Source organism: Colias croceus, chromosome 3 (assembly GCF_905220415.1).
Source record: "Colias croceus chromosome 3, ilColCroc2.1".
Classification (NCBI taxonomy): Eukaryota; Metazoa; Arthropoda; class Insecta; order Lepidoptera; family Pieridae; genus Colias; species Colias croceus.
Window position 1 is genome coordinate 4461059 of NC_059539.1, and position 27744 is coordinate 4488802.

The 27744-nt window shown below is 32.3% G+C and overlaps 1 protein-coding gene across 2 annotated transcripts in view; it reads right to left on the minus strand.

Annotated features, from left to right (window-relative positions):
- Window positions 1–7617: 7617 nt before the first annotated feature.
- Window positions 7618–27744, minus strand: part of LOC123706137 (BDNF/NT-3 growth factors receptor-like) — a 29063-nt gene continuing 8936 nt past the window's right edge. Inside the window, exons 2-8 of one of the 2 annotated variants that reach the window (XM_045655299.1) lie at window positions 11794–11875; window positions 11483–11638; window positions 11195–11295; window positions 10459–10662; window positions 10072–10294; window positions 9537–9695; window positions 7618–9449 (exon numbers count right to left, since the gene is read on the minus strand). In XM_045655299.1, coding sequence (XP_045511255.1) covers window positions 8674–9449; window positions 9537–9695; window positions 10072–10294; window positions 10459–10662; window positions 11195–11295; window positions 11483–11638; window positions 11794–11875 — 1701 coding nt within the window. In that variant the 3' untranslated portion in view covers window positions 7618–8673. The remainder of the gene's footprint in view (window positions 9450–9536; window positions 9696–10071; window positions 10295–10458; window positions 10663–11194; window positions 11296–11482; window positions 11639–11793; window positions 11876–27744) is intronic. The other variant, XM_045655301.1, reaches the window with a different exon arrangement.

The following is a 27744-nucleotide window of genomic DNA, read 5'->3' on the forward strand; positions in this document are numbered from 1 at the left end:
TTCTAGGTCATAACTATAAACATTATATAGAATAGGACTTAGAACTGACCCTTGTGGAAGACCTTTACTGATAGTACGGACAATACTAACTGTGTCGTCAACATTACAAACCACATGTCTTTCTTTTAATATATTTATAATGAAATTAACCAATAAACCAGGGATGTTCATTTTATAAAGTTTATTCTGGAGTATTGAGATGACTACATTGTCATATGCCGAACGAATGTCTAGAAACGCGGCAATAACTTGTTGATCATTTGAAAAAGCTAAATTTATATCCGTAGTTAGGATGCTGATGTTGTCAATAGCACTTTTCGACTTACGAAAGCCGAATTGCGTCTTTGAAAGGATTTTGTTGTGTTCTAGGAACCACTCCAAACGGTTTTTGATTAAATGTTCTGAAATTTTGGTTAATACAGACGACAAAGCAACGGGTCTATATGAAGACACTGCAGTTGGAGATTTATTTGGTTTTAAAATTGGAATTATTTCTTGAGATTTCCAAGACAGCGGAACATTCCCAGAAATCATGATGGAATTAATAAGATCAAGATAATAGTTTAAGCAATTTTCAGAAAGATGTGATAGAAAAGAATACGGAATTCCATCCAATCCAGGAGCAGAATCCTTAACAGATGATAAAATACCTTTAAGTTCATCAAGTATAAACGGTGAAGCTAATAGGGAGCCATAATTATGGTCCATAGGGCAGATAGTAGGAGGCTTTAATTGAATAAACTCTTGCTGTAGACGGGGCTAAATTGTCCATAAAATTAATCGCTAATTCCTTTGATATTATTGATGTCTGTTCTCTGAAAGCTGATCGGAAGCGTCTAATATTTTTCCATACTTCTCTGGAGTTTGTTTCGGGCGCTAAAGATGAGCAAAAAGATTGCCATCCTTCTCGTTTCTTCTTTTTAAGCAGTAATCTGGTGGAATTGATAGCTTGAGAAAGAATTTCAAAATTTATTTCGGACATGTCATTGGCATATATTTTTTCAATGCGCTTTCTTTCTTTAACAGCATTACTACATTCTTCTTCCCACCAAGGAGGACTTGGAATTTTCGAAGGATGCATAGATTTGTGGGGTAAAGTTTTATCAGCAGCATCAATCAAAATCTTGGCTAAATGTACAGAACAAGACTCTTCATTGCTTGCATTAATCTCAGGTAATTCTTTAATTTGGCGATCAACCTCTTCTTTAAACTTATGCCAGTCTGCATTATGGAGCTTATACCTCAAACGAGGCTTTATGCTCGTATTATGTATTTTGTTTCCTATAGGAATGGTCATTAACAGGGGAAAATGATCACTACCAAATGAAGTTGCTAGAGGACACCAAGAAATATATGATGCTAATCCTGGAGAGCACAGAGAGAGATCTACCGCACTAAAAATTTCATTCGCTCGTGTACGTCTTGTTCGCTCACCTGTATTGAGCATGCATAAATTATACTTGTCAAAGATATTTAAAAATTGTAGGCCGCTACTATTCGTAATACTACTTCCCCAGTATTGATGATGGGCATTAAAATCACCCAGTATCAACAAAGGGGTAGAAATAGAGCTAATTAAATTTTGTATATAGTCAAACGTAGAAGCAGTGTTATATGATATATAAATTGAAATGATAGAGAGACTATTTTTTATATTAATTCCAACATTATTTAAGTATTTATTATTGTGAGCTGGTAATACTAAGCGTTTAAATTGTATAGACTTTTTGATGAGTATGGCAGCACCACCATACCCCTCAATTCTGTCATCACGGATACAAACATAACCTGGAATTCTAAAATTGAGATTTGGCTTTAGCCAAGTCTCGTTAAGAGCGATTATAATAGGATCATGCTTATTTATAATATGAATTAAATCCGATTTCTTAGGAATTATGCTCCTGCAGTTCCACTGTATTATTCTGGAATCCATTATTATTACTTATGCTATCATACAAAGTGGCAACGTTGGACGGTTTTAATGTTTTATTTTTTAATAAAGTGTTAATCAAAGAAGTTATAATATCCATAATCTGAGATGTTTCGGTTTCATTATGGACCACTTGATATCCGCAGCCATTTTCAGGCGTAGGAATCTGAGCTTGTCTAATAATATCATTATGAGCAACTTTGTCATAACCCTTTATAGACTTAGGAGGCAATTTAGGTTTTAAATGAAAAGTTTTTTTGTATGAAGAATTTGTATTATTAACACTTATTCTGTTTGGGGTTGAATTAGAAGGGGGTGCCATCAATACCTCGCCATATGATTTTGTAATTTGTGGGTAAAATTTGCTTGCCTCACCATAAGAAATATTTTTTTGAGCCATACATATTTTGATATCTTTTTGCCGTTTATACTCAGGACAGATTTTGTTAGAAGCATAATGGAAACCAGAACATAATAAGCATGACGCACAATCTTCTTCTACCGTACAAGTGTCGCCTGTGTGGTCTTGACCACACTTGTAACACCTAGGTTTGGAACGACAAATATTTTTAGTGTGACCATATCTACAACATTGATAACATTGGATGGTAGGGAAAATATATAAGTTTACTGGCAAAGAGTTATAACAAACATAAACACGCTCAGGGAGAACTTGTCCATCAAATGTTATAACAACTGATTGTGTAGGTTTCCAAGATATAGTACCATTAATATTAACCTTATAATTTATCCTTCGGACCTTAATTATTTTACCACAACCTACTGGGGTGGACACATATTCTTTTACTTCCTCGGGGGACCACTCGGATGGTATGCCTTTAACAATACCAATTCTGGTAATATTGAATGATGGAATTTTTGCACTAAGATTAAAACTACTCAAATTTTTATTTTTGATGAACTCATTAGCATCCTGTGCCGTTGTGAAAGCAACAATGCAACGGTTTCTGCCTATTTTTTTAATGCTACCAGATACAATGTTTTTAATGTTATTATTCTTTAAAAACCTTCCAAAAGTAATGGGATGCAGAGTGGAGCCATCGCCGGGAGTTGTTTCAGTTCTCTGTACATGAACAATGTAAGGGAAGGAATCTGAAGGTACATATTCACACCGACTATCTTGTAAAGCAACAGAGTCATGTAATTTAGTATTATCATTAGATCTATTTAGTTTATCACCAACATCAATATTTTCAGTGATCATTGATTCATTTGAATCTTTTGCATGCTTTCTATAGCGTCGTTTCTTTGGAGTACTCTCCAAAATCTGATCTAAGCATGTATTTGTAACATTTGGAATTGTTATATAACTAGCTACCTCAGGACCGGTGGTAACCAGTCCCGGGGGAATAGGATCCGGAGGATCGTTCATAGAACAATCAGTCCGAACCTTACCTCACGAAATTTAACTTTTTACATACTATAAATTAAATATATACAAAAACTTACCTAAATAAACACTAACTATACACAATTAATAAAATATATACAATTATAAGCTATATATACAAAACCAAACTCCACTGATCATATAAAAATTAATTATTTTAACTCAGATATGTAAAATTACACCCGCTTCATTCGAAGTTTCCCGCGCTTTTTCATTGTTTTACTTGCTTGACAATTACCTTGACATTTGACATGCCAGTCCATAGATAATGATTAGCGATGACGAGAGCACTAGAGTGAACATCACAAAAGAAGTCCCGTGGACGCGGCGCTGATGTTGCCAGCATTTTTTGAATTCAAAAGACTAAGAGCAATTAACCTATAGAGTTCTTATATTAAGACAGAACAAAATACATATTTTCTAATATACTTACTCTTAGTCAATAACAGCATAAGCCAGATTGAGATAGCGATAGAGTATCTGCACTGTCTTCAAACGTAGCGCGCCGGCAGTCAGTTTGTTTTCCAACCAGCTGGTGGGCTCAGTGCGTCAAGTGTTTTTAACGAAATATTTAGAAAATATAAAGTGTACAGTGTTTCTTTTTATTTGTCAGTGTGCTAAAATAACTATTGTATGTTTAGCAACCGGCTATCACTAGTCGAATGGGAGTTTTGGACAAAAACAATGTAAAAATATCTTTCCATCGGTAAGTGATTTTCAGCAAATTGATAAATATTTATGTTTTAAACCTATTTGAAGGTTTTATCAAGCGCTTTTTCGTAATTTTATGTTGTAACTGTAACATTTACCCACTTTATGGGGTTGTGGAATATAAAATAATGAAATAATTTTTAAAAAACGTCACAATAATATCACGTTTGGCATTTTGTTTACCACCGTAGTGTTGTAACACATCTAGCGTATATTATCGATTTATGACAAAAAATCTATTTCATATTAACGTTGATTTATTTATTTTGTTTCATAAATCAGATTTATATGTAGTTGTTGTTGCAAATAATAGATGTAAATTTTTTACCGCAGGAAAATAAAACATACCACGTGGTTGTTTTATTTGCCCTATGTGTTTTAGTTTTCGTTTGTTGTTTATTAATTTCTCTTTCAGATTATTAATAAATTCATTTTGTTTTAGATTTCCAGAGCTAAATAAAAAATGGGTATAAAACGTGAGACATGAGTTGATTGGACGCCGCCACAATTTGCAATATTGTGTTCACTGCATTTCGAGCCTACGTGTTATCAAGATGAATACTCTAGAAGAATTGTGCAATCTTACGCTTACGTTTTTTTTTTGTTCCTGTAGATAATAAATACATTTGATTAAAGAGAGTGAATTTTTATTTTGAAATTTTTTACACATAAGTTACCTACTTTAAATGTGTAACTATGTGAAAATTAAACGGTTGATTAAATGATAGTTCTCATAGATGAGAAACTACTATTGAAATACATACTTAATATACATGCGTTTTCAAAGAAAAACCCGCATAGTTCCCATTCCTGTTGGATTTACGGGATCAAAAGTAATTTTTCCAAATTTCATTGTAATCGGTTTAGTAGTATTCGCGTGAAAGAGTAACAAACATCCATCCTCACAAACTTTCGATTTATTAGTAGGATGTTAGGAAAATGTTTTCATTAAGACTGTCCTTTTATTAACTTGTTAAAATGCTGCATGATTCCTTCATGCTGACTGTGCCTTTCTCCTCACTCCTTTAACTTTATCATCATTTCCTTCTTTATTTTAAATTACATTTCAAGTTTTAAAATTTCTTTTATAATGTACTAACTTTCCGCCCGCGTTTTTAAAGAAAATCCTGCACAGTTCCCGTTCACGTGGGATTTCCGGGATAAAACCTAACCTTTGTGTGTATGTACAAAATTTCATTGTAATCGGTTCCGCAGTGAAAGAGTAACATCCCTTCTCACATAATTTCGCATTTATTATATACGTAGGATTAAACAAATAATGTATTCAACTGAAATTAATTATAAGTTTTGTTTTTTTATTATTTATTATTTCACGAAACCGTAAATGCAAAATACATTCACGATTTTATCGATTGAAGCACATCCCATCACTATCACCTTCTATCTATCTAAATACGTACCTATAGTAAAAATGGTGCCATGACTATGTTGAAACGTAGCTTGTTGTCTATAGCTGTCTCATTCTTTCATACGACGTTTTCTTTAGATAGAGAGAAACAAATATATGTAAATTGTATACGCTCGATACAAGTACTCTATAGGTTAATTGCTCTTAGTCAAAAGATGTGATAAGATTAATAGGAAATACATTTTATTTGTGTTGAGTATAGTAGTGTGTAGTAGTGACTAGTGAGTATTTATTTATTTTATGGAGTATTAATAATATAAATAACAGTTATTATATTACTCAGTAACGCTTAAAGGTTTTCTATCAGTTATATAGCACTCATAGACCATAGTCCGTTTGATACAGGTAGTGTGTGAAGTGTGAGTTGTCTACACTGCAATGAGATTCTTCGTTTTCCATAGAATATTTTTTTCTGTTTAGTTCAAATCTCAGTGATATAGCGGCAACTCGTGAGTTTTTTCTACAATATGGCCGACCTGTTAGATTTAGTTCCTACCTTCGCCGTGAGACTTCTTTTTTGGCGGTGATTTATTTATGCATAATATTATTATCATTTCACCCTTAGAAAATCCTGAAACTTGTAGTATTGAGATAGAATTATATGTCAGGTTTACTAGTTACTACATTTACAATAATTGTTGAATTTATCCATTATCTAAATAATTGCAACAATTTATTGCTCGAATATAATATTTTTGTACATTTTTCTACCTACCTCCGTTACACATTCTGTGGTTGAATTTATATAGTACTAGCTTTCCGCCCGCGGCTTCGTCCGCGTTTTCGAAGAAAAACCCGCATATTTCTCGTTCACGTGGGATTTTCGGGATAAAACTTAGCCTATGTGTTAATTGAAATTACCCTCTATATGTGTGCTAAATTTCATTGTAATCGGTTCAGTAGTATTTGCGTGAAAGAGTAACAAACAAACACATACTCATCCTCACAAACTTTCGCATCTATAATATTAGTAGGATAGCTGCAGTGGTAGGATAGGAAGTAGGAAGTAGGATAGGTCATAGGATTAGAAGGATGTAGGTTAAATTCCAGGCAATGTTAAATTTAAGTATTTTATACTAGGTATATAGGCATTATTTCTCCGTCCCACATTCAGGATTGTTAACTCTAAAATTTTAAATTATAGTTTAATTTTTATACGGCTCCTATCACAGCTCCTATATAAAACTTTGTAATTGCAATTTGCAACTCTATCTCATTACATACCTCTTATGAGCATTAAATATATTTGGTACTTGCTCTGTGACCACTCTGTGACCAACATAATATACCGCCTTTTTAAATATGAGCTCAAGATAAGCTTGCCTTATTTTCATAAACACATGGACGAAGTCGAGAACTGCTTACTAGCAGCTGCTTATAGGTAGGTACATTTTTTTGCTACATTACGCAAATTAAATTATGCTTCACTAGGTATCACAGTATTACAATATCACTATAGTCTATTATCTATATCTATAAGATTGGGCAAATTGGATAAATAGGTAATCAATAATCTGCAGGAAAGACTAGTTTATTATTTTATCGGTGAAATGTCTCAACTATTTCTGCTTGCAGATTGTAAAACATACCCAGTTTTAATGAAGAGTTCTAGAGAGAATAACCATACCTATAACCTCAGTAAATGTGAACAGAAGATTACGATGGCGTTATTATGTATTTGAAATAATCAAGTGAAGTGAAGTCCCATGTCCCCTAGTGGGGTAAGGGGCAGATGTTACACATCTGTTTCACTGATCGATTTTCTTTAGGGACAAGTAGCTATCAGCCTTCTGTGTCCTACCAGACCGAGACATTTTTTTTTCTTCGTCTCCACCGGGAATCGAACCCAGGACCCCTCGGTATTACGCTCACGCGTCAACCACTGTACCAAGGAGGCGGTCATTTGAAATAATGGAGAATGAATTTATCAGCGGCGAGCCCTTATTTTTGGTAGGTACTGTGTAGGTTCCTACAGCAATATAGAAAAAATGAACAATACCTAGACTGCTTTCCAAATCAAACTAGACACAGTCAACTATCTTGAGACTGGTGCTTGCATTGATAAAGGATGTAGGGATACAAACAGTAGGAACTACTACTAGGTAGGCCGAAGGACTGAGAATGAAACCAATTTCATCGTGTTAAATGATAGATATAATTTTTAATTCGAAAATCCAGATAATTTTTACATTTCATGAATTTTCACAAATTGGCACAGTATAAGTACACCTAGTTATTATGGTCAGCCTCAGGTATGTTTATATTGATTATTGACATTCCCACTATTGGCTTTTTGAAGCTACATTATAACATTATTTAACAAAAAAATATTAAATAAAAAAATATTGTTCGACGTTAAATCATACAGACAAATGCATTTTTTGTAATACACATAGAAAGTTAGGTTCGATAATTTCACAAATATGGGTGATGTCTTGTTGGTTAGGTACATACTTAGGTATATTTTGTATTATAGTAGGTATAATAGTAAGTTCCAAATTTACAATAATTCGACTTTTACTAAATTACCTGAATAGCAATTACAATTAAACAACAATTTTATTATGCTAAATTTCACACAAATCTTGTACCCATAGATTCCCAATTATTAAATTTTTATTACAATATAATATCTATAATATTACATTACCTACCTATAAATTTAATATTAAAACGTACAGCTATACAAATTAAGTATAAATAAATATTTTTTACCCGCAGAATCAACGTAATAGGTAAGTAATGATTAAATTATATTGATTATTTAGGTACATATTCAGATCATAATATAATAATTTTAAATCGATAATATACTTACAACACAATTTTACAAAGTACTGTAGCTTAAAAATACAATTATTTATATAAATTTCCATATCCAATGAAATTATTTGTAGTAGGTAGATAAGCATATATTTTTTTGGTAATGCTATGGCACATTTGATACATTAATATACGTATACTCATATTTACTTTATCTCATACACATACAATTCATATATAACTATATTATATACAATATCACACTAAAATAGTTGAGTATTTCCTCCACAAACCTCTCGTTACGTTATACGATTAACAGTCAAAATGTTCAATATTCTCACGAGATGTAAATGTGAAGGTGGTAAAATTTTGTACAGCCAGTGGCGAAGTGCGCGGCACATACTGAGACTCTGGTTTTGAAGCTGGACGTCAGGTGTAGTCGTCAATGTCCTCGTCTTCACTGGAATCCGAATCGGGATCTAAGTCGGGAAGTGGTTTTAAATATTCTGCATTGCACGGTGGTTTAGTAGGAATTAAATATCCAGTTGAATCTTGAGGCGGAGGCGGAGGTCGGGGTAATCTTATTTGAGTATTACTTCCACTTGCCGCTGCGGCTACTTCTAGTTTTCTACATATTTCATCAAAGCCGATCCTATTTCGAGGATCTGTTGCCCAACATTCCCTCATTAACCTGCAAGCGAATTGCGGGCAGTCGTCCGGAGGAACCAGTAATATTCCGTTGATGATACGTTTTGTGGCATCGTCATTATTACATCCATAGTATGGTTGCTTTCCACGACTATAAATTTCCCAAAGCACAACTCCGTAAGACCAGACATCGGATTCATGAGTGAAGCGTGCGTAGACTATACTTTCTGGTGACATCCACCGGACTGGCATCGGGCGTTCACCACCCATTTTGTAATAATCACACGTGTACACATCACGAGACATGCCAAAGTCAGCTATTTTAACTGCTAGATTTGCTCCCACTAAGCAATTTCTAGCTGCTAGGTCCCTGTGGACAAATCTTTTTGAAGCTAAATATTGCATGCCATGTGCGACTTGTAGAGCTATGTGGAGTAATGCTGCTTCAACTAAGGTAGGTCCAGCCCTCCCGCCGCCTCTGGATCCTCTTAGAACTCCTGCTAAGTCTCCCCACTCCATATACTCAAATACCATCCAAGGACTAGCGTTTATATCATCTGGAAAAAGAAGATATAAATTTTGGTAAGTATGGAAAATTCAAAAAGAGCAAAAATTATTATTGCAAAATTAATAAGAATATTAACCTCTATACACTACTCCAACCAAGCTCAAAATATTTGGATGTCGGAACGTGGACATTATGGACACCTCTCTGACGAAGTCTTCTTCTGCACTGCGACCGGCACTCTCTTTCAATACTTTTATAGCTACAACTTGTTCACCATTGCTAATACGCAAAACACCTGAAAGTCGAAGAATTATTAAAACGTTAATTGTTATATCTACTTAGTTATTATTGTGGTAGTTTACTTGATAACTAAAATGCTCGTTTATCTACTCATAAAATAAGTAGTACATGATTACAATATTTCAAATGAAATATTATGTTTAACAAACTGACCACCTTTTATGCTTTTACAACTGCAGCACCGAATTGGATGAAATTTGTAATTAAAATAGGCGAAAACATAGATTACTTATTTTTGTAAAAAGATTTTTATAAAAATAAGTATAATTTAAATCCTAGTGTCGAACATATTAACGGGACAAGAATCTAGAGATTTTTTAAAGGATTTCAATAATTATGTAAACGAATGTTTAATATTTTTATTAATTCACCTTTATGAACTTTCCCGAAACATCCTTCTCCAACTTCTTCTAGGAATGTGAGGGCGCTACGTTCCAGCAGGGTGACCTGTGGCTCGTTGGTTTCACTGGCATGGATCGGCGCCGGCGACCCCGGCGCTGACGCCAGCGAAGCCACCGTCGCCGCTCCGCACACGCCGTACTGCGGGTTCGTTATATACCGTTCAGCAAGCAGAGGCTCGCCTGGTCGTACACGCTACAAACATAATGTATACTAAGCTGACAATTGCAAAGCGACGTCAACCACGTATGACTAAGGTGACGAGATTAAGTGAGCATTCAATCGGGTGTTAGTATGAGAAATGGAATGAAAGTTGTTAGATGTAAAGCTGAAGCTGACGTGATAAAGTTTCTTCCTACCGGTTTTACTTTGCCATCGACGTTGCATATCCTTTTTCTGAGGTAGAAGATAACGATCGGTATGAGGATCAATAGGAAGCAGCCAGCGATCATGCTCACGATGACTGGGGCGCTAGCACTGGCATGGATTCCTGAGCCGATGAACGAAGGGTCGGTTCCCGTTGTTGCAGGAAGTATTTCGCTGCTCTCCAGAGACTTGGCTCCCTGAGAAAATATTTTATATTAATTCTATATCTATTAGTGAGGCAACCATTTTGCCATTCTCAATTATCGTAGGTATTGAGTGACCTATTTTCTCTTAATTTGGTGAACGCCAAAGTGACGGGTCGGTATCAAACGTTATCACGATTGTATGAATATTTATCAGTGACCATGGAAAAACACTGATTTCATATTTTGTATCCCGTCTGTCTGCCAGAAAGCTTTTAATAAAGTGCTTGAACGCCAGAAAAAATAACCATTATTTAATATTCGTTTGTTCTCGAAAAAATTTACATATATATAATACATATATTCATTTATGTATTTATTATATCATAATATTTCATAAGGTATAGTTACCTTACCCCATCATACATATTACATACATTTAAATATGTACAATGTACATACAGGACGTAAATAAAGTGAGGTAGGGTTAAAAATCTATTCTTGTCCTAATCGCAGTGTTTGTATAAGACAACATTGTAGCATGATAGATAAGATGATAAGATATAATAGTGATGGATTGTCTTACTTGTGCTGGGGCCGGTGTCGACGGGAATCTGGGGCCTGTCGCATTTGACGGTCTTGACGGTGGGATGACGTTGTGGATTGCTTTGCTTTGCGTTAGTGGCACTGGAAGTTGATATACATTTTACTAAGCATTTTTAACTCTTCAAATTACAAAATTATATTTTTAAAACTAGTAAATATTTTGACATAATATTCTTTATTTTCAAAATATTTTGAAAGTAAATTAAAAATATAAAACAGCAAAGGGATAAATTGAAAATATGGTTTGAAAAAAAATTATATTCTCCACCTGTACTTCTTGGACAGGCTTCTTCTTCTCCTTCTCTTACTAATTGACCATTTGAGGTACAAACGCAGTAGTGATAGGTATTGTTAAACGCCTGAATACAACCAAAATCTGGACCACCGCATGATGATGATTCACAACCGCCGGGGATAACGCTTACTGAAATCGTAAGTTATCGTTCATTATCATTAGAAAAAATCCATTTTATTCATTAACTTTATGAGCAATTATTTCATTTTCTTTCTATCTATAAAAAATTAAAAGACATGAAGGCTCAAATAATTCCATAGAATTACGATAAAATGTAAACTTACTGGTTGTATTTTGAATGAAAAGTTTAGGGCGCGCTTCCTCTCGAGCCACTCGTGCCCGCTTTTCCGATTTCTGCCGCTGCGTCTAAAAGCAAATACATAAATATTATTTCATTTATTTAACAATAGTGTAATACTTTTTTATAGAAATGAAAATTAAACAATCTATAATTAATAAATTTTTCAATAATCCGATTTAGTTTAACTATTGGTTATAAGTTAATATATCTATTAGGTATGATGTCGACGTCGTAGGTGCAATACCTTCAATATTGGTTTATTTCAATTACATATTGACACATTGCGTATACATATTTCAATACAAGTCTGGTAAGAGTTGAGAGTCTTTAGAGAGACACTAAATCATTTTTTATTACGTATCTCATACCATATTTCCTAAATCATAATCTGTTTATTCATTTCATTCATGTTTTTAGAATAAAAATAAATTGATTAAGCAGATTTCGATTCGGTAGAGACTTTGGATTAACCTCCCAGGAGGAAAATGAAATATTTCGTAGATAATTATTGTGGATAATACCTATAGTGAGTGTATTATCTGGCTAAATCCTAACTTTATTCGACTTCATAGCAATGTGTGTGTGTCATGAACAGTCGGTTCGTAAGGAACAAGGTTTCTTTGTATAAAATGCTTTCAGGAAGCGTATAAGTGAGGCGTACCTACTCGTATACGTTACATGTTCACGAGAAATTGAAGCTCAGATACATATTGAATTTTAAACTCATCCTTATGCTGGAGATTACGCTCATTTCAATATAAATTCAAAATTCAAAAATACTTATTATAAATTCTACAGAAATTCGTTATTTTAAGGCTCAATTTACATATTTTTGAATAATTTTGCTTCACCGTTAATTCCTCCATTTATGTATGTTTTCAAATTAATTATTAAAGACGTATTATTAAAAATGATACATGAATAAGATGAAAGATTTTAAAATAAATATTTGTATCTAGTGACACGTGAATTTCATTATCAACAAAAGAATATCCATATTAACTATATGGAAAATATAGAGCTTAAAAGAAAAAAAGAATAAATCAAAAGAAACTATACCCACTTAATGTAGAGCAAGCGCGAAAACTGTATTATGTAAATACTTATGAAATATTTGTGTTACAGTTAAATTGGATCAGGGAATCTCCAAACAATGTTACAATCGTTAACTTACGCTAGTGGAAAATATATTTATATATGATACACATGCAAGTAAACAATGTATTCCTCAGAACGCATTAAAAATACCTCTACACGACCTCATCGTGGACCTTGCTACCCGCTGTCCATGCCAAATAACGTTTAACAGGAGATTCATGCTACTAATTAGAATACATTAAAATATTAATTAACCAACGCGTTCAGAATATTGATTTATTTCCCATGTAAGTAAATACCACGTTCCTATTGCATTTTACAGATTTATGGAAATCTACATTAGGTATACGTACGAGTGTTCTACCTATTTTCTACGCAATAAATCTTAGTGTGGGCTTGGAAAAATAAAAATAAACCTTTAATATATTATAATTCTGTCTTAAATTCGTAGTTTCACAATTCACAACACTTTGAACGTCTTATGAACATCTAAGAACCATATTATATAATTAAGAATTGCGTTATATTAAATTGTATATGTAGTTGTTTTATCTGGAGCGTTTGAGATGTTCAATATAGTTATTTTGGACATCTTATCGTAGAGCATGGCCGCACTCTGGCGAGCCCGACGTTACGATGTATCATCATAACAAACATAATGAAATATCGATAAACCATTACTTTACAATAACAACTCGAATGATTCTTTAAAAGATCTCAACGTAACTGATTAGGAATGCAATTTACATCATCCATCTTTACTAACGAGCATTACACAACAGTACATCTCGACGTGTCTTGTTAAGTCTTGTACATTGTAAATCAAAACCTGACAATAAAATTATTCCTACATAAATAGTAATACAATATTTCTTAACCATAAAATTGACTGAAACGAACGACGTTATTTGGGCACTTTCAGAGGTCTATTATAAGCATCTAGCTACTCGACACGTAAACAACAGCCTAAATAATACTTTAATACTCTTATTTATTCTGGTCAATATCAAGCTCAATATCCTCTGATTCTTTTTTAAATCACGCATTCGCCTACGTATATAGTGTCGTATATTAATTGGCGATCTGATTTAGATGATGTTTGTCCTCATGAAATTGCTTATTCGCATGGATTTCTGGGAATCCCGCGTGGAATTGCTGCTACTGGTTATACAAGCTCGTCCTTTATTATACCTGTTGCTGAACATTATAGGTGAATCAGATTTGGAACCTCGATCTCAGTACAAGATAAAGTAGGTTTTCTGGAGCTTTCACCATAAAATACCATATTTTTTATAAAGGCATAGAGTTGCCACTTTACACATGGTATGCAACACTTTACGTATGGAAGTTTTATGTTCACTGAATAATTCTTATGATTACTAAATAATTAATAACAATGATATGACTCTTCGAACACCGTACTTAACTCATGATTTACCATACACGTGAACAAAATAATGCAGACTTTTTAACTCGGTAGTAAAATCAATTTTATGGTGCACAATAAAATTTGGTAACACATAAAATGATATCTGGAGCTTTGAGAAATAAATTTATTAGACGTAACTTATATCGATTGATAAACTGGCACAAATGGAGTACATTAGAACATTTTATATTCTTTTTATCGTCTTAAATATGATATAAGATGCTTTTTAGTGGCAACTCCGAGATATTTATGAAATCAGACAAAGTGAATCAAGTTAAAAATTCAATGTTGAATCGTTTTTAACTACATTTATTACGAGGGAAAACATTTATATACTTGAGATGTCATATTTGATGCATTAAGATAAAATACAAAAATATAACAAAGTCGAAACATAAAGCCAAGCGAGTATTGGTAATGTAAATCAGTGTAAGTAACTAGAAGTTATTTTCTTATTCAAGCTATTACTTACATGTAATAATATCCGTGTTCTTAAGCTATAGTCATGGTGTATTGCACAATAAACAAGCATTTATCTAACGGGCATAGTTAACGAGACGGTTATTGTGGTCGAAGTAAAATGTGATCGATACGGATCAGTGTCATTGCACAGAGATGGCGTCAGATTGCAGCCTCAAGCGATGCCAGCTGAATTTGAATAATTATTTAATGTATTGTGCCATTCTCTAAAATGAAAGGATTATTAATGACAATATACTTAAATGTATATTACAAAATATTATGTAAGGAATATGTTAACGACACAATAATAAATTATAGATAATAACATAATCAGTACAGTAAACAAGTGAATTGTAGGCAGAGGTTTTAGGTGCCTTCAGTATTTTAGTCAGGTTCAATTCAGAATTGTTTCAAAAATCTGTTTCCAACCACAAGTGTTAAAAGTTTTTCAACAACTTTCAACAAGTGTTGAAAGTTTTGTTCCTGTTAACGTTTAATCCAAGGGCTAATGCTCAGGATCTCAGAAAAAAAATGGGTACCTATATAATTTATAAACTACTACAAGTCGCTTTTTTAATGAAAATTAACAACTGTAGCGCCAATGGGAATAGATTTGCGGTTTGCCACTCTAGGCTCTACAATATTATGTTAATTTATTTAAAAAATATTAATTTTTATTTCATTTATAATTAATAACTTTTAGTTTATTTTTAATCGAACTACCTACGAACATTTATTAACAGGGACACAGCTTATCGTGGAAGTGGGCATTTTATTAAATAACAATGATTTCCATTATTTAATATCTATTTATAATAAGGGTTGCTCCATTAAAATCAAAACGTTATTTGGACAATACATCATTTCCCTTTCGACTTTTGACAGTCTATTTAATATAATCAGAGGTTTATTTCTAACGCCCACACTGGCCACTTGTTAAATTGCGATAGTTAAAGCTTCGTAACGATAGCCTTAAGGTGTAGTTAAATCTGTAGTTGTATTTTTAGCCTTTATATATCTTCCTTTTGTTTCGAACAATACACGTGCTGATTACATAAATGTTATCCATTTGTCTCAATCATATAGGTAATATAAATCAGTAGTAGGTAAGAAATTGTTTCTTCCCATTTTTGATGTTATTGTTTCCTGGCATATGAAATATCGAAGACAATACATTATGGCTAGATAACTATTGACCTTACTCGTGATAATAATATACATATAGGATAATGAAGCTCCATTTCTCTTTTATTACGAAACAGTTTTATAGATATCAACAATTTATTGATATAATTAAAAATTATGAGCAACTGTATAATGTGTATTTATTATAATGTGAAACAGTTAGATGATTCGTTTTTATTACAAGAGGATAATATTGTCTAAGATTGTTTATGAATATATTTTGTGAGGAAAGCGATAAATAAATATTTACCATATTGAAAAATAATAACATAGCGGATGTAACATCTTTAAATAATTTTTAAATACAACAAGTAGCGGATACCAATTTTAAATTATACTTCAATGATTAATGGTATCGTTTGGACGTCATCAACATTAATAAGAGTGACGTTGAGTAGCTCGGTAAAATGGTGAATGGCTCACTTCCTTGGAATCATAATTTGATTATTGTTACAGGTCATGTCAGGGAATTCTATGAATAGGAACAAAAGAAGTGGGAAGGATTCGGGTTGAGGAGAGTGGGGCCGGACCGTCTGCGTACACCTGGCGGAGCGCGGGCCGATCATTAAAAATGTTTATTTAAAAATCCGACCGCTTAACGCTGCCATAGAGTAGACGACAGTGGAGCATCCCTTCATTTATTTAAATAAATATAAACGGTTTCTTGCAGGCGATAAGATGTTTTCGAATTCATTGGAGCAATATTATTATTTGTAAGTATGTAAGTACATAACAAGACATAACGATCGATCTTAATGTGAAGAGATACTCTACTTAGGTACCTACTATTTAACAAATTAAATATATTTCATTAATTAACATCAACAATATATTGAGAACTTTAAACGTTGAAGGTAAAAATATACAATACAAGACGAGCCCTTGATTTGTTGTTTTGTTTATCTTATCAGAATAAATCTATCGGCGCTCTCGATAACATTTAGAGAGCTTCTGTTAATGCTGGCTACCTACAACAAACTATTTGTGCAATGTTATATTTTCGAGAGAACGTGCCGTATTTGTTAAATCACTTCACAGTTTTCAAATATGTCTTATTGAAAGCTACAAAAATAGTTTTGTAGTTGAACTGGACTGTCAAAACACGGAATCCTATAATGTCTCCGCCGCAGTCGAAGAATAATCCCTGAAATGTTTATACAGCAATAAAGGCGCTTAAAGCACACTAAACTATGACATAAAAAGTTTAAAAAGCTCTCAGTAGATCAAACAAGATGAGTGGTGTCGGTCGACAGACGGCATGGTGTCGGGTTACAGGCGGCGGGTCGCATTTGTCCCAAATAATAAACACCAGATTGGTGTCAAAATGAACGCTTTATTATCTCATCAATCCGTGAACCTACAACTCCTTTCAATATAAACGTTTCTTTTCAGTAAATCTTCTGCAAAGGTTAACACGGCCTTTAATAAATTGTATGGCTACATCGACCGTAGTTTCATCTTACACTTAAAATGTTTAAGATTTATTGTAATGCAATTCGACATACAATTGTATATTGTGGTTTACGAAATGGCTTATAGCAGTTTATGTTACAATAAAACTCAGCACAGATTATTTTGGTGCTGCCCTGATTTTCTCTTAATATAATGACTGCACTTGTTGTTTATTTGGCAGTTATATGTGCGAAATGAACGTTTAGCAAATAGAATTGCTTTAACGTGAAATATATTTATAGATTTAAAACTGGATTAAAGGGCCATTGTTTTACGCTGTTTGTAGCGAGTACAAATACGGACAGATAGTCTGTTTGCCCTATAGGTATACATATATTGAAATGTATGTAGTTTTTTCAATTAAATTAATTAAAATTGTTGAGTTCATTGAAATTAAATACCTAATACATTATAATAAATTTTATAAAATAGCAATAGAATAGTGACCTAGCACTCAAGCGTATGTTACATGAGATTATGCTCATACTAAGGACACCTATTTAAGGCGGTCATATCTAGGACTTAGGACATTCTAAGGACAGACAACTGTTCAGTGTTCAATTGAAGGAAGGCGTAATTAACGGTAAGAGTGAAGTGATAATATTTCTGCCTATGTGATTTTTCCTTATCCATAAAACTTTTTCATTTAATTTTTTTTTAGTAGCATAACTTGTTGTGGCTTTTCCCTTGAAAATGGATACTTAATTAGATACCTAATTATAAGTATTTCTTCCATTAGCTACCTAGTCTTATGGCTTTTTCAAAATGTTGATAAAAATCTTAGTGAGTGTACGAAGTACATTATAGAATTTAGACGAACTTTTATTTCACATTAGTTACTCCACAATAATATAAACAGTAATTATCGACCGTTACTATAAACAAATACAAACGTAGCTAAATGAATATCCTGTATCCAATGATTATTTTGATTTCAGTAATAATATCAATCAAGCGTATAAAAACAAGCTCTTAAAAATACAAGGGAAATAGGAAGCTATACTTCCGGAATTCACACATTTTCGTTTTCTCAAATTAGTCCTAAACGGTTTCCTCTCAATGTTATATTTATTTGAATAAATGAAAAATGAACCGGTTTTCCTTCATTTCATTGTGATCGAAGATTAAAGTTACACATTATGTTTGGACATAGGTAAACTTTTTCATTAATAGAATTCGTGAAAAACCGTCTCTATAATCTTATTCCGGCTCACCCTAATACTTTCATTTTTACCCAAGCGTGATTTAATATCAGTGTAAACATTTCTGGGGTATAACAATTTGTATGATTTAAAATTATTGAGAGTGTCTGCGGCACTGGGGCTTAATGCGGAAACAAGCATTTGGAACATCCGAACTGACTAGGTGCGTATTCAGATATAGCACCCGCATGCTATTTACCTAGACCGAATTAAAGTTCAAGGCCTAATAATAGTGTTAATGTACGAATATTCGAATTTAAATTTGCAAACAAAAGAAAGAAAATACGACAAGACACAATAGGTACCTTATATTTATTACCTCGCTTTCAATAATTATTATTCGCTAGAGCAGAAAGAAATTAAATATTACTAGGTATTTGATAGATTCGTGAAAGGTGTTTTCGAGCTTTCTTTTATTACGATTCTATGTAAGTATATTTTAAGAAACAATTCTTTTGGTAATGTTAAATTACGTCTCGCTAAATTTATCGACAACTTCATAGACATAGTACCTATATACATATAATTTGAATTTTCGCTGTCTTTAAGTATTGCTATTCAATTCAACCCCTTTCAGTTGTTCGTTTTGTATGTAAGAAAAACCTTCACAACTAAAGGTGGACAACTACTTTCAAATACATAATACAGAGAATACAGAAATATTTAGTTAAGGTTTTTGTTTCGGACATCTGTCGCTCCTAAAATTGGAATTCTTGTAATAGCAGTAAATAGTAAAGGGACAAGGGTATTATTCGAATAGGTAGGTATGAGTATAATCGTAGGTGTTGGGCGTTGATCTACAAATCTCTCGACCCACATGCTTATCACTTCTAATTAGACGTTGCAACGTAACCAAACGTTGCATATCTCATTACGCAATGCATTTGGTTTATTTGTAGTGGCGTTTGCACTTGAAAACGTTCAGTATTAAGATAGATTACCACCAATAATAATTTGTATCATATTCTGTATGTATTTGACTATTAATTTCAGCAAATAATTTGTTTTATTTGTATCAAATCAGAAAGCCAACGTGATGCGCTGAAAACATAAAAATTGGGCAATGTTTTAGAATAATTGTTATAAGGTACCTAAATAACGTAGTAGTTTATTTTTTCTGTTGAAAATGTCAATATACTTACTGTTTATATTTGGAAATTTAATAAATAAATTAAATCGTTGCTTATACATATAATTAATTAATTATACTTACGCTCTATAATTTTATATTGATCATTAGACATACCTAGCTTATTGAGTGTGTTAGTCAATTAAAATAAAACTTCATAAACATTAAGCGTTTCATTTATTTCTAGTAAACAGAAACTCTATATTATCATATTTCTTTCTGAAAGGTTCCAAAAAAATTTAATCAGTGTCTAACTTACGGCGTCCTTTTCTTATAAATGGATAGAAAAATTCATCATTCCAACATAATCTATTTCTAAAACCTTATATTTTACGTGAGAAAAATGTTCATTGGAAAGTGGTTTAGAAGCAATTTGCTTCAAGTCTAAATCATGCTTTGTCAAAATAAACTATATATGATTTACCACCCTTATCTACCATACGTAACTCTGGTTTAGTTTTAAAAAACCTAGTCTAGCCTACTCTACCCCATCTTATAATTACCTATTAGTAGGTATATATTGTATGATTTTTGATAAATAATTTCGTAGGGATAAGTTAATTCATCTTTTGTTCGTTAATAAAATGCAAATAAGTATTTCTCTTATGAAAATCCAGTCTTATGATTTGTGTAACATCAATTAAGATTTGACATTTTCATTACCAAAATCGAATCGATAAATATTGATAAGAGCTATTAGTGGATAGCAGCGGCAAAAAACCATGTATCATAACTATCAACGTTGTGCCTAGTGGAAAAACTGACGAATGCCGTATGGCGTATTTCTGGGTAGTATGGTCGTTTTCTCTGTGGCCTCGCTGATAATTTGTGCAAAAGTAAGATTCAATAAAATATTTATATTATCAGCAATGATTCGGTTTGGTAAGTGGTCATGTATCAGCGCATGAGTGCTGCGGGGCGTGGGATGTTCCACTAGATACAAAAACGCGTGCGCCCTTGAGCCGCCGCGGCCGGCTCTCTGTTTATTCGACTGTCGTCTAGCACTTAACGCCAACGTGGATATTGGCTATTTTTGCACGATTCACCATCAAGAAAGCATCCGCTATTAGGCAAAGTATAGGTTCAGATTGAACCATCAATAACGAATTAAATTAAAAGGTTTAATGCCAGCATCAAATAATGATTGTATTTACCTAGGTATAGGTATTAGGTAGAGATGGGTTTGAGGAAAGTTTATGTTAATTTTCATTAATAACTTACATAGGTAGGTACCTATATTATATAATAGTAAGTAAAATTAATAGATACCTGGATTATAGTTTGTTATGAATATAAGTAGCTTAAATATGATTTCAAGAATCGATATAGGTACCTAGTCTTATTATAAAGTGTTTATTTTCTTGATATAAAATTAAAAATATTGTCCTAACTCAAAGCTTTATTAATTTGCAGTAAGTATAAAATATTTTGCTCGTAAGTAACTACTTAAATTTTCTTTTTAGGAAAAGTATCGTTAATTATTGTATTGCTTCTAAGAACAAATCATTGAAAAAAATACCGATTTCTATTAAATTCTGGGGTTATCGCGCTATAACTTCGAAAAAAAAAAAGAATAAGTACAACCCACGATACAAGTTTTCGATACAAAACCAATAACATCAATTCAATGTACATAAAGAGCTATTGAGTATTGTGGAAGAAAAACGTTAAGAATGTGCAATTTATCCATATATAGTGGTCATGTGTACTAAGTAATGTATTTTATTCACTGCACGGAGAATAAGTGACGTTAATTAGGTGCCATGTTTCGTGAAACCCACGTTTTTATATAAAACTAAAGGCAATGTTTTATTGCAATTACTAAGGCTTTATTTGCGCGAAATTCCATTATTTATAGTCTGGTGTCCGATGAAGGAAAGTTTGTATTTATGTTATTTATTGCTTTCAGAGAACCAAGTAAATGTCACCAGTTTTTTCTAGATATTACGAAGGTGTCTTATACATATAATATACCTACTTATACATATTATACACTGTTGCAGGTGAAAGTTTGCAAAATTCAGTAATGACGGATGTAAATTTTTTATTTGTAGATGCTTTGTGATATAAGACATTTATTTAGGCCTTTTTTATAGTGGGGAAATCTTCTTAGATACCCCCATCTCCCGGGGATGGAGCCGTGCGGTTATGTCGGATTTTTACCGACTAAAACCCCACTCTGTTCCATCGTGCTGCTTTGGACGGAACTGCGAGAACGGTTACGACTCTACCTCGTGACATTTATTTAGGCCTGGAGTTTTTAAATATGTTTTTAACATGTAACCTATGAGTGGGCATAGAGAGCATTGTTAAATCGAGGTCTGTTATAAAAACATAAAATAAAAAGTATGTTAAACGCATAATAAAAGTTTTATTTATGTTAAAATGAGGTGTGAAATAAATATAGGTATGACACTTAAAACAAAAACAATGTTTCTTTTTCTCATTCAGGTTTATAGTCACCATAAAAGTTAGTGTCTCGATAAAGAACTGTAGCATGAACCGGATCTATTATCTATAATAATTAATAATAATGCGTGTTGGATCCGTGTCCCCACGTAAGCCTTCCAAAGGTCCGGGTACCGTCCTTCTGGTGGTACCCGAGTATTATGGAACCGAGAAACATAATAATAAAATGGAAGTACTCGGTACTTAAATGTTAGTAAATGAGTATGTAGTAGGTATGTACTTCCACATTTTCATCAATAAGGCAATGAAGTTTTCATATTTTCGAAAAAAAAGGACCCGCGCAGATAGAGAAGCGCAGCGCATTTTTTGTTGTCAAACTATTATCGACATTTTAACGAATAAATAATTAATATTTATTGTTTAAACAATAATGAGTCTCAATTCGATTTGTTTATATAAGTTAAATTAACCTACCTACTTACATCGCTCTTAACAAAATATCACGAGCTTATAATGAAAAATATGCCTTTATTTTTATTTAAAATATATATTAATTTACCAACTAAACTGAAATATTGTAATTCTAAAGAGTATAAATCACGTTAACCTCGGGGTCAGAATATACCGAGTTACTATGAACGTGGTGTCAACGGAAAACAATACTCTCAAGTCTTACTTACATTTCTTCGGTTACTTACATTTCTTCGAGACATAACTGTTATTATTTGTCATTTTATATAATACTGAAGAAAACTATACAAGTACATAATAATTATATGCATTATTCTCTTATGGAGAAGTCTAATCGAACACTTAATAGATGTCGTCTCTTTTTCTTCAACACATTAAATTACATAAACTTCTTTATAGCAAAGCATATTTGCATAAAACTTCCTCGTTTCTTAACATATACATATATTTTACTTATAAGTCTTATAACTGAAATCGCTTAAATATAATATCTTTAAAATGTTAATGGTGGGTCGTCGAGACACCGTACGCTCATGATTTATTGAAGGCATTAAAAATCATCGTATAACTTATGTTTGTCATCGTCCTATTATCATTGCTAGTTATAAATAGTTATATAACATGGAAGATGTTTTACGGTTCCAACATTATTTAATTTTACACTTCGTGCATTTTTATGGCGAAGATATATGATGAGATTAACAGCTATAGGTTACCTAATCAGTGGTATTTTAGAATGACCCTTATTTATAATCTTTTACATCAGTATTGTATACAATATTTAATTATACAAAAGTTTAAAAATGCTATAAAGCTCTAGGTAATATTTATGGGCAAGAAGTAGACAGTAGGTACTTTAAATAAAATTATTGTTCTTGTAAGTCATAAAAAATGTATCAAATCTGTTACCATGTTACCACAAAGCAGGTAAAAAGTGATAGAAAGTTAAAAACTGTTTGTTTACAACTTCCACAAGTTCAATAGTATGAGGTGAAGAATAGTTATAGGTCCGTACGTTTAAGTCTGCGACTTGAAGACAATCGTGTGTCTTCACTATGTGTCTGTGTTATCTGTAGTTTATCTGAAGAACGTGACCTCTATTATCTATGGACACCGCCCGCCCATCTCACTGCGATCAGTCCGATGCAAATAAATATATGTGAGCAAACGAAACCATTCATTTAGAAATGCCGAACTGTCTTTTGATTGCTTATAATCCACAACGACCACCTTGAATATTAATTTATTAGTCGATCTTGAGATAAAGATTTTTTTTTACGTTTTTCAGATTTTTTATATTTGTATGTATGATTTACTGTGAGTTGATCGGTGAATCCAATACGAAACTGGCAATTATAACGCCCTCACGTAATTTTGCTGTTATTGATTTATTGTAATAATTATGAGTGGGATTTGTATTTGGATAACTTCTCTTCAAATTACAGAAACTATAAATAGCATCTGTCTTTGCTAATTCAGCTTTTAAAACAGATACTTTACTTCTACTTATTATGGATTTTGTCTTTTTAGATTTAACGATGAATAAAAATGTCCACTAACATTGCATGAGGAAAAATTCCCAAAATAATTTTGAAATATTATAAAAATATATAAATAAGACATTAGAGACAGATTTGCTGATTCGAAAATAAAACATGAATGTGTAGGAAGAAGAGGATTCAATTATTCTGAATAACATGAAGAACAAGCAAATGAAGCCTGAAGTTTTAGTTATTAGAATGACAAAACAATAAACATGCACCGTAAGTTTGATTCATCATTCAAACCTCTAATTGACCTTTTTTTGTACGAACTGAAGAGTTACATTTCAAGAGCCGGATTCAAATTCAAAAAAATGAAATGATATAACAAAATGACGCGTCGGGACCGGACATACCGCGAGGGGTCCGGTGGAGCAACGGCATGGCACGTGGGGCCCAAATGCAATCGGCCCGTAAAAATAAACGCATCTGATTGATCATAATAACAAGTTGGAGGTGAATGAATGAATAAAACATACCAGATACATTTCGAGATACAGAGGCATTGTAGTGCGCTATTTTTGCGTTATCCCCTTATGGTTTCTTTTTCCTTACGCTAAGGTCACTTTGTATATCCATAAAGATGTAACAGTTATTAATTTATGTGATTGTTACTTTATTTTATTCGTTTTGCAGCGCAACACTAATTTTCTGTTATGTATTATATTTTATTTATTTTGTGTTTTATTATATTTGTTTACTTATATAGGTATTTTTTGGAAACGGTGGTGGTTCCGTGATTATATGAAGATTCCGATTTCAACTGAAACGTCGGAGCATTGAGACTAGACGAACGTGGAAAAAATAAATAGTTTTTTTTAATTTTTCAGTACATAACCCAAATTATCACTGTCTAGCTAGTTACTAGTTATTATTCTGTGTCACTGTTTGAAAATGTAATGGAAATCATCGTGAGGAAACCGACCGAGACATATCCAAAAATCAAAAGTTCGACATGTGAATCTTGTGCATGTGACATCTTCCAACCCCCACCTGGCCAAGTGATGGATGTATGGTATAACATACAGTGGAAACAAATAATATGATCTTGATTATGGCAAATATTTATATTCTTCATACATTTTACGGATTAAAATCAAATCCAAAATCTAAAAATCAATTAATATAAATTTACTTCCAATAGAACAATACAATTCTTTTCATTTATTAGACGAACAACTCTGTTCTGCCAATACCCTCATCGCTTAGGGTTACAAACACTGTAAACCGATAATTTGCTTTTTTGTCATTAAAGTTGGGTAGCAAGTACCTATATTTATAAATAAATCGTACTCCCGAAGGCTGAAGGCAATATCTCTTTAGTAAATTTCCATCCTTAGCTGAGACTCAGGGGATTAGTGAGAACTTTGTGGTGCGCCATTTAATTGTTATTAATGATTCTCTCTAACATAATTACATTTTATAGTGCCACACAGTATTAGTTAATTAGCATTTTTTTATTTTTTCCAGTATTTACGATACTATACAATGTGTATCGTAGGAGGAAATAATATGATCCCTTATTAAAGTCGGCGTTCATCAATGAATTACTGAATTACGTCATATTTCTAATATACTTATTTGTAATAGAAGTATAAATTCGTTTCGCTGATATCAGCTACAAGGGTCAAAGATCTTTCGAATTCAAATATTTGTTACGGTAAGATAATGAACATAAAAGTTTGTTAAGAATGATTCGTAATTTTTGAATATTCTACTGGGCGAGGTCAAATATGACTAAATTTCCAATGCTGATTATTTGGAGAAAAAAATATTTCTTAGAAAAAGATAACATAATACCTACTCTTATATGTATAGGAAAACATTGATATACATACATGATTCACTATGATTTTATCTAACCATTTAAAATTACTTTTTACAGACAGATAACATTCATATTCAGCGAATCGGCGAAAAAACCTGCAAAGATCTTGATGCGAGATGTAACCTACCCAAGTAGAAACTACAGTCAATAACCTTAGTACATTAAATTGCGTGCTATGTATTCGGTATATTATCACAGATAAAATCTTAAGTGACACAATACGAACGACGCTTACTAAAATCACACAAAATAAAAAATGCTCAATTTCCTTATACTGCTTAACCATAATTTTATTCTTCTCTTAAAAACCTGTGGCAATTTAATATTAGTTTTTATTGCTAAGAGATATTTGACCATAAAAATTATGAATGGGTTTTCATTATAAATGCAAGCCTGGCATGTTTTATTTCTATAATATTTTTAATATTCATCGCTAACTATAGATACCTAAGATATTGATCACTATGATAAAAACGCTCTAACATCTAAAAATAGTGTCGAATCATTCATATTTAAAACGCAGTGTAATAGAAATAAATTACCAATAAAGTATCAAAAATATATTGGTATATACTTTAAGAATTTATTCGGTATCTACCTACATCGTAAACCTGTATTAACGAAACCATCATGTTGTTATATTGTTGTATGAGGCGCATAATATAACATATTATGTTTTCAACTTACGACTTTTAAGAATTTGATAACAATTTATTTGACATGGTGGGGTCATTATTACCCGAAATAAAAATTTATCATCACGAGTGATGTATTTCTTCGAAGCTAAAGTTAAAACTTACACAAACAAACCTACTAGGTATATAAGATTTAAATATGTAGTAGGTAATTTTTTAAATATGGCTTCAGTGAATAAATATAATACAAAAAATTAAAGGAACCCTGAATGGGGGCTGGGACAAAGCTGTTATTGAAATAATGACGTACCTACTAGTACAAGTTAAAGGACGAAACTAAAATAATATTTTTAGAAATTGAAGATTTGCCGTGATGGAAAATCGCTAACCAATATTCTGATGATTTTGTTAAAATTTTACAAGTTTAAACAATACTTGAGCTCACCGAAGCATTTAAATTCAATGACGCAAATGCTTGAATCCCATCAAAATAAAATAATGTAAATTGCAGCGTTTAAACTGTATAATAATATTATGTACCTTTACATGCACTGTGTAGAATAAGTTTGACAAAAATGTGTCTAAAAATTCTTATAATTCTTGCCCATGATTAGAGATGAAGATGAGAAGGAAAAATCAAAAACTTATAAGCTCACTTATTTTATTTAAGAATTTCCAATAAATATTTTTTTCGAGAAATAATAATTTTAATATACTTAGTGTGTACCTATGATATTTTTTTATCATTCACTAAAATATTTCGAAAATCTAAAACTAAACGAACGCCACGAAAAACACTCCCATTTATGCTTGTTTTCACTTGCAAATTGACAATTGCACAATATTCGAAACGAGAAATATAAAATTTAGTAAAACAGGGAATTATAAAAAAATTAATACAATTTTCTGTAATTGTGTAGGGTAGTTAGGTACTTTTATTGTATAGTGTATTATAATAATATTATACCTACCTAAACTCTATAATTTACATTCTTTCTTACAATACTTTTGCGCTCTCAGTGTTCAATAAAAAGTTATGATTTCAAAAAGAATTAGATTACAGTGTAACAAATAACAATATACAATGTATCTA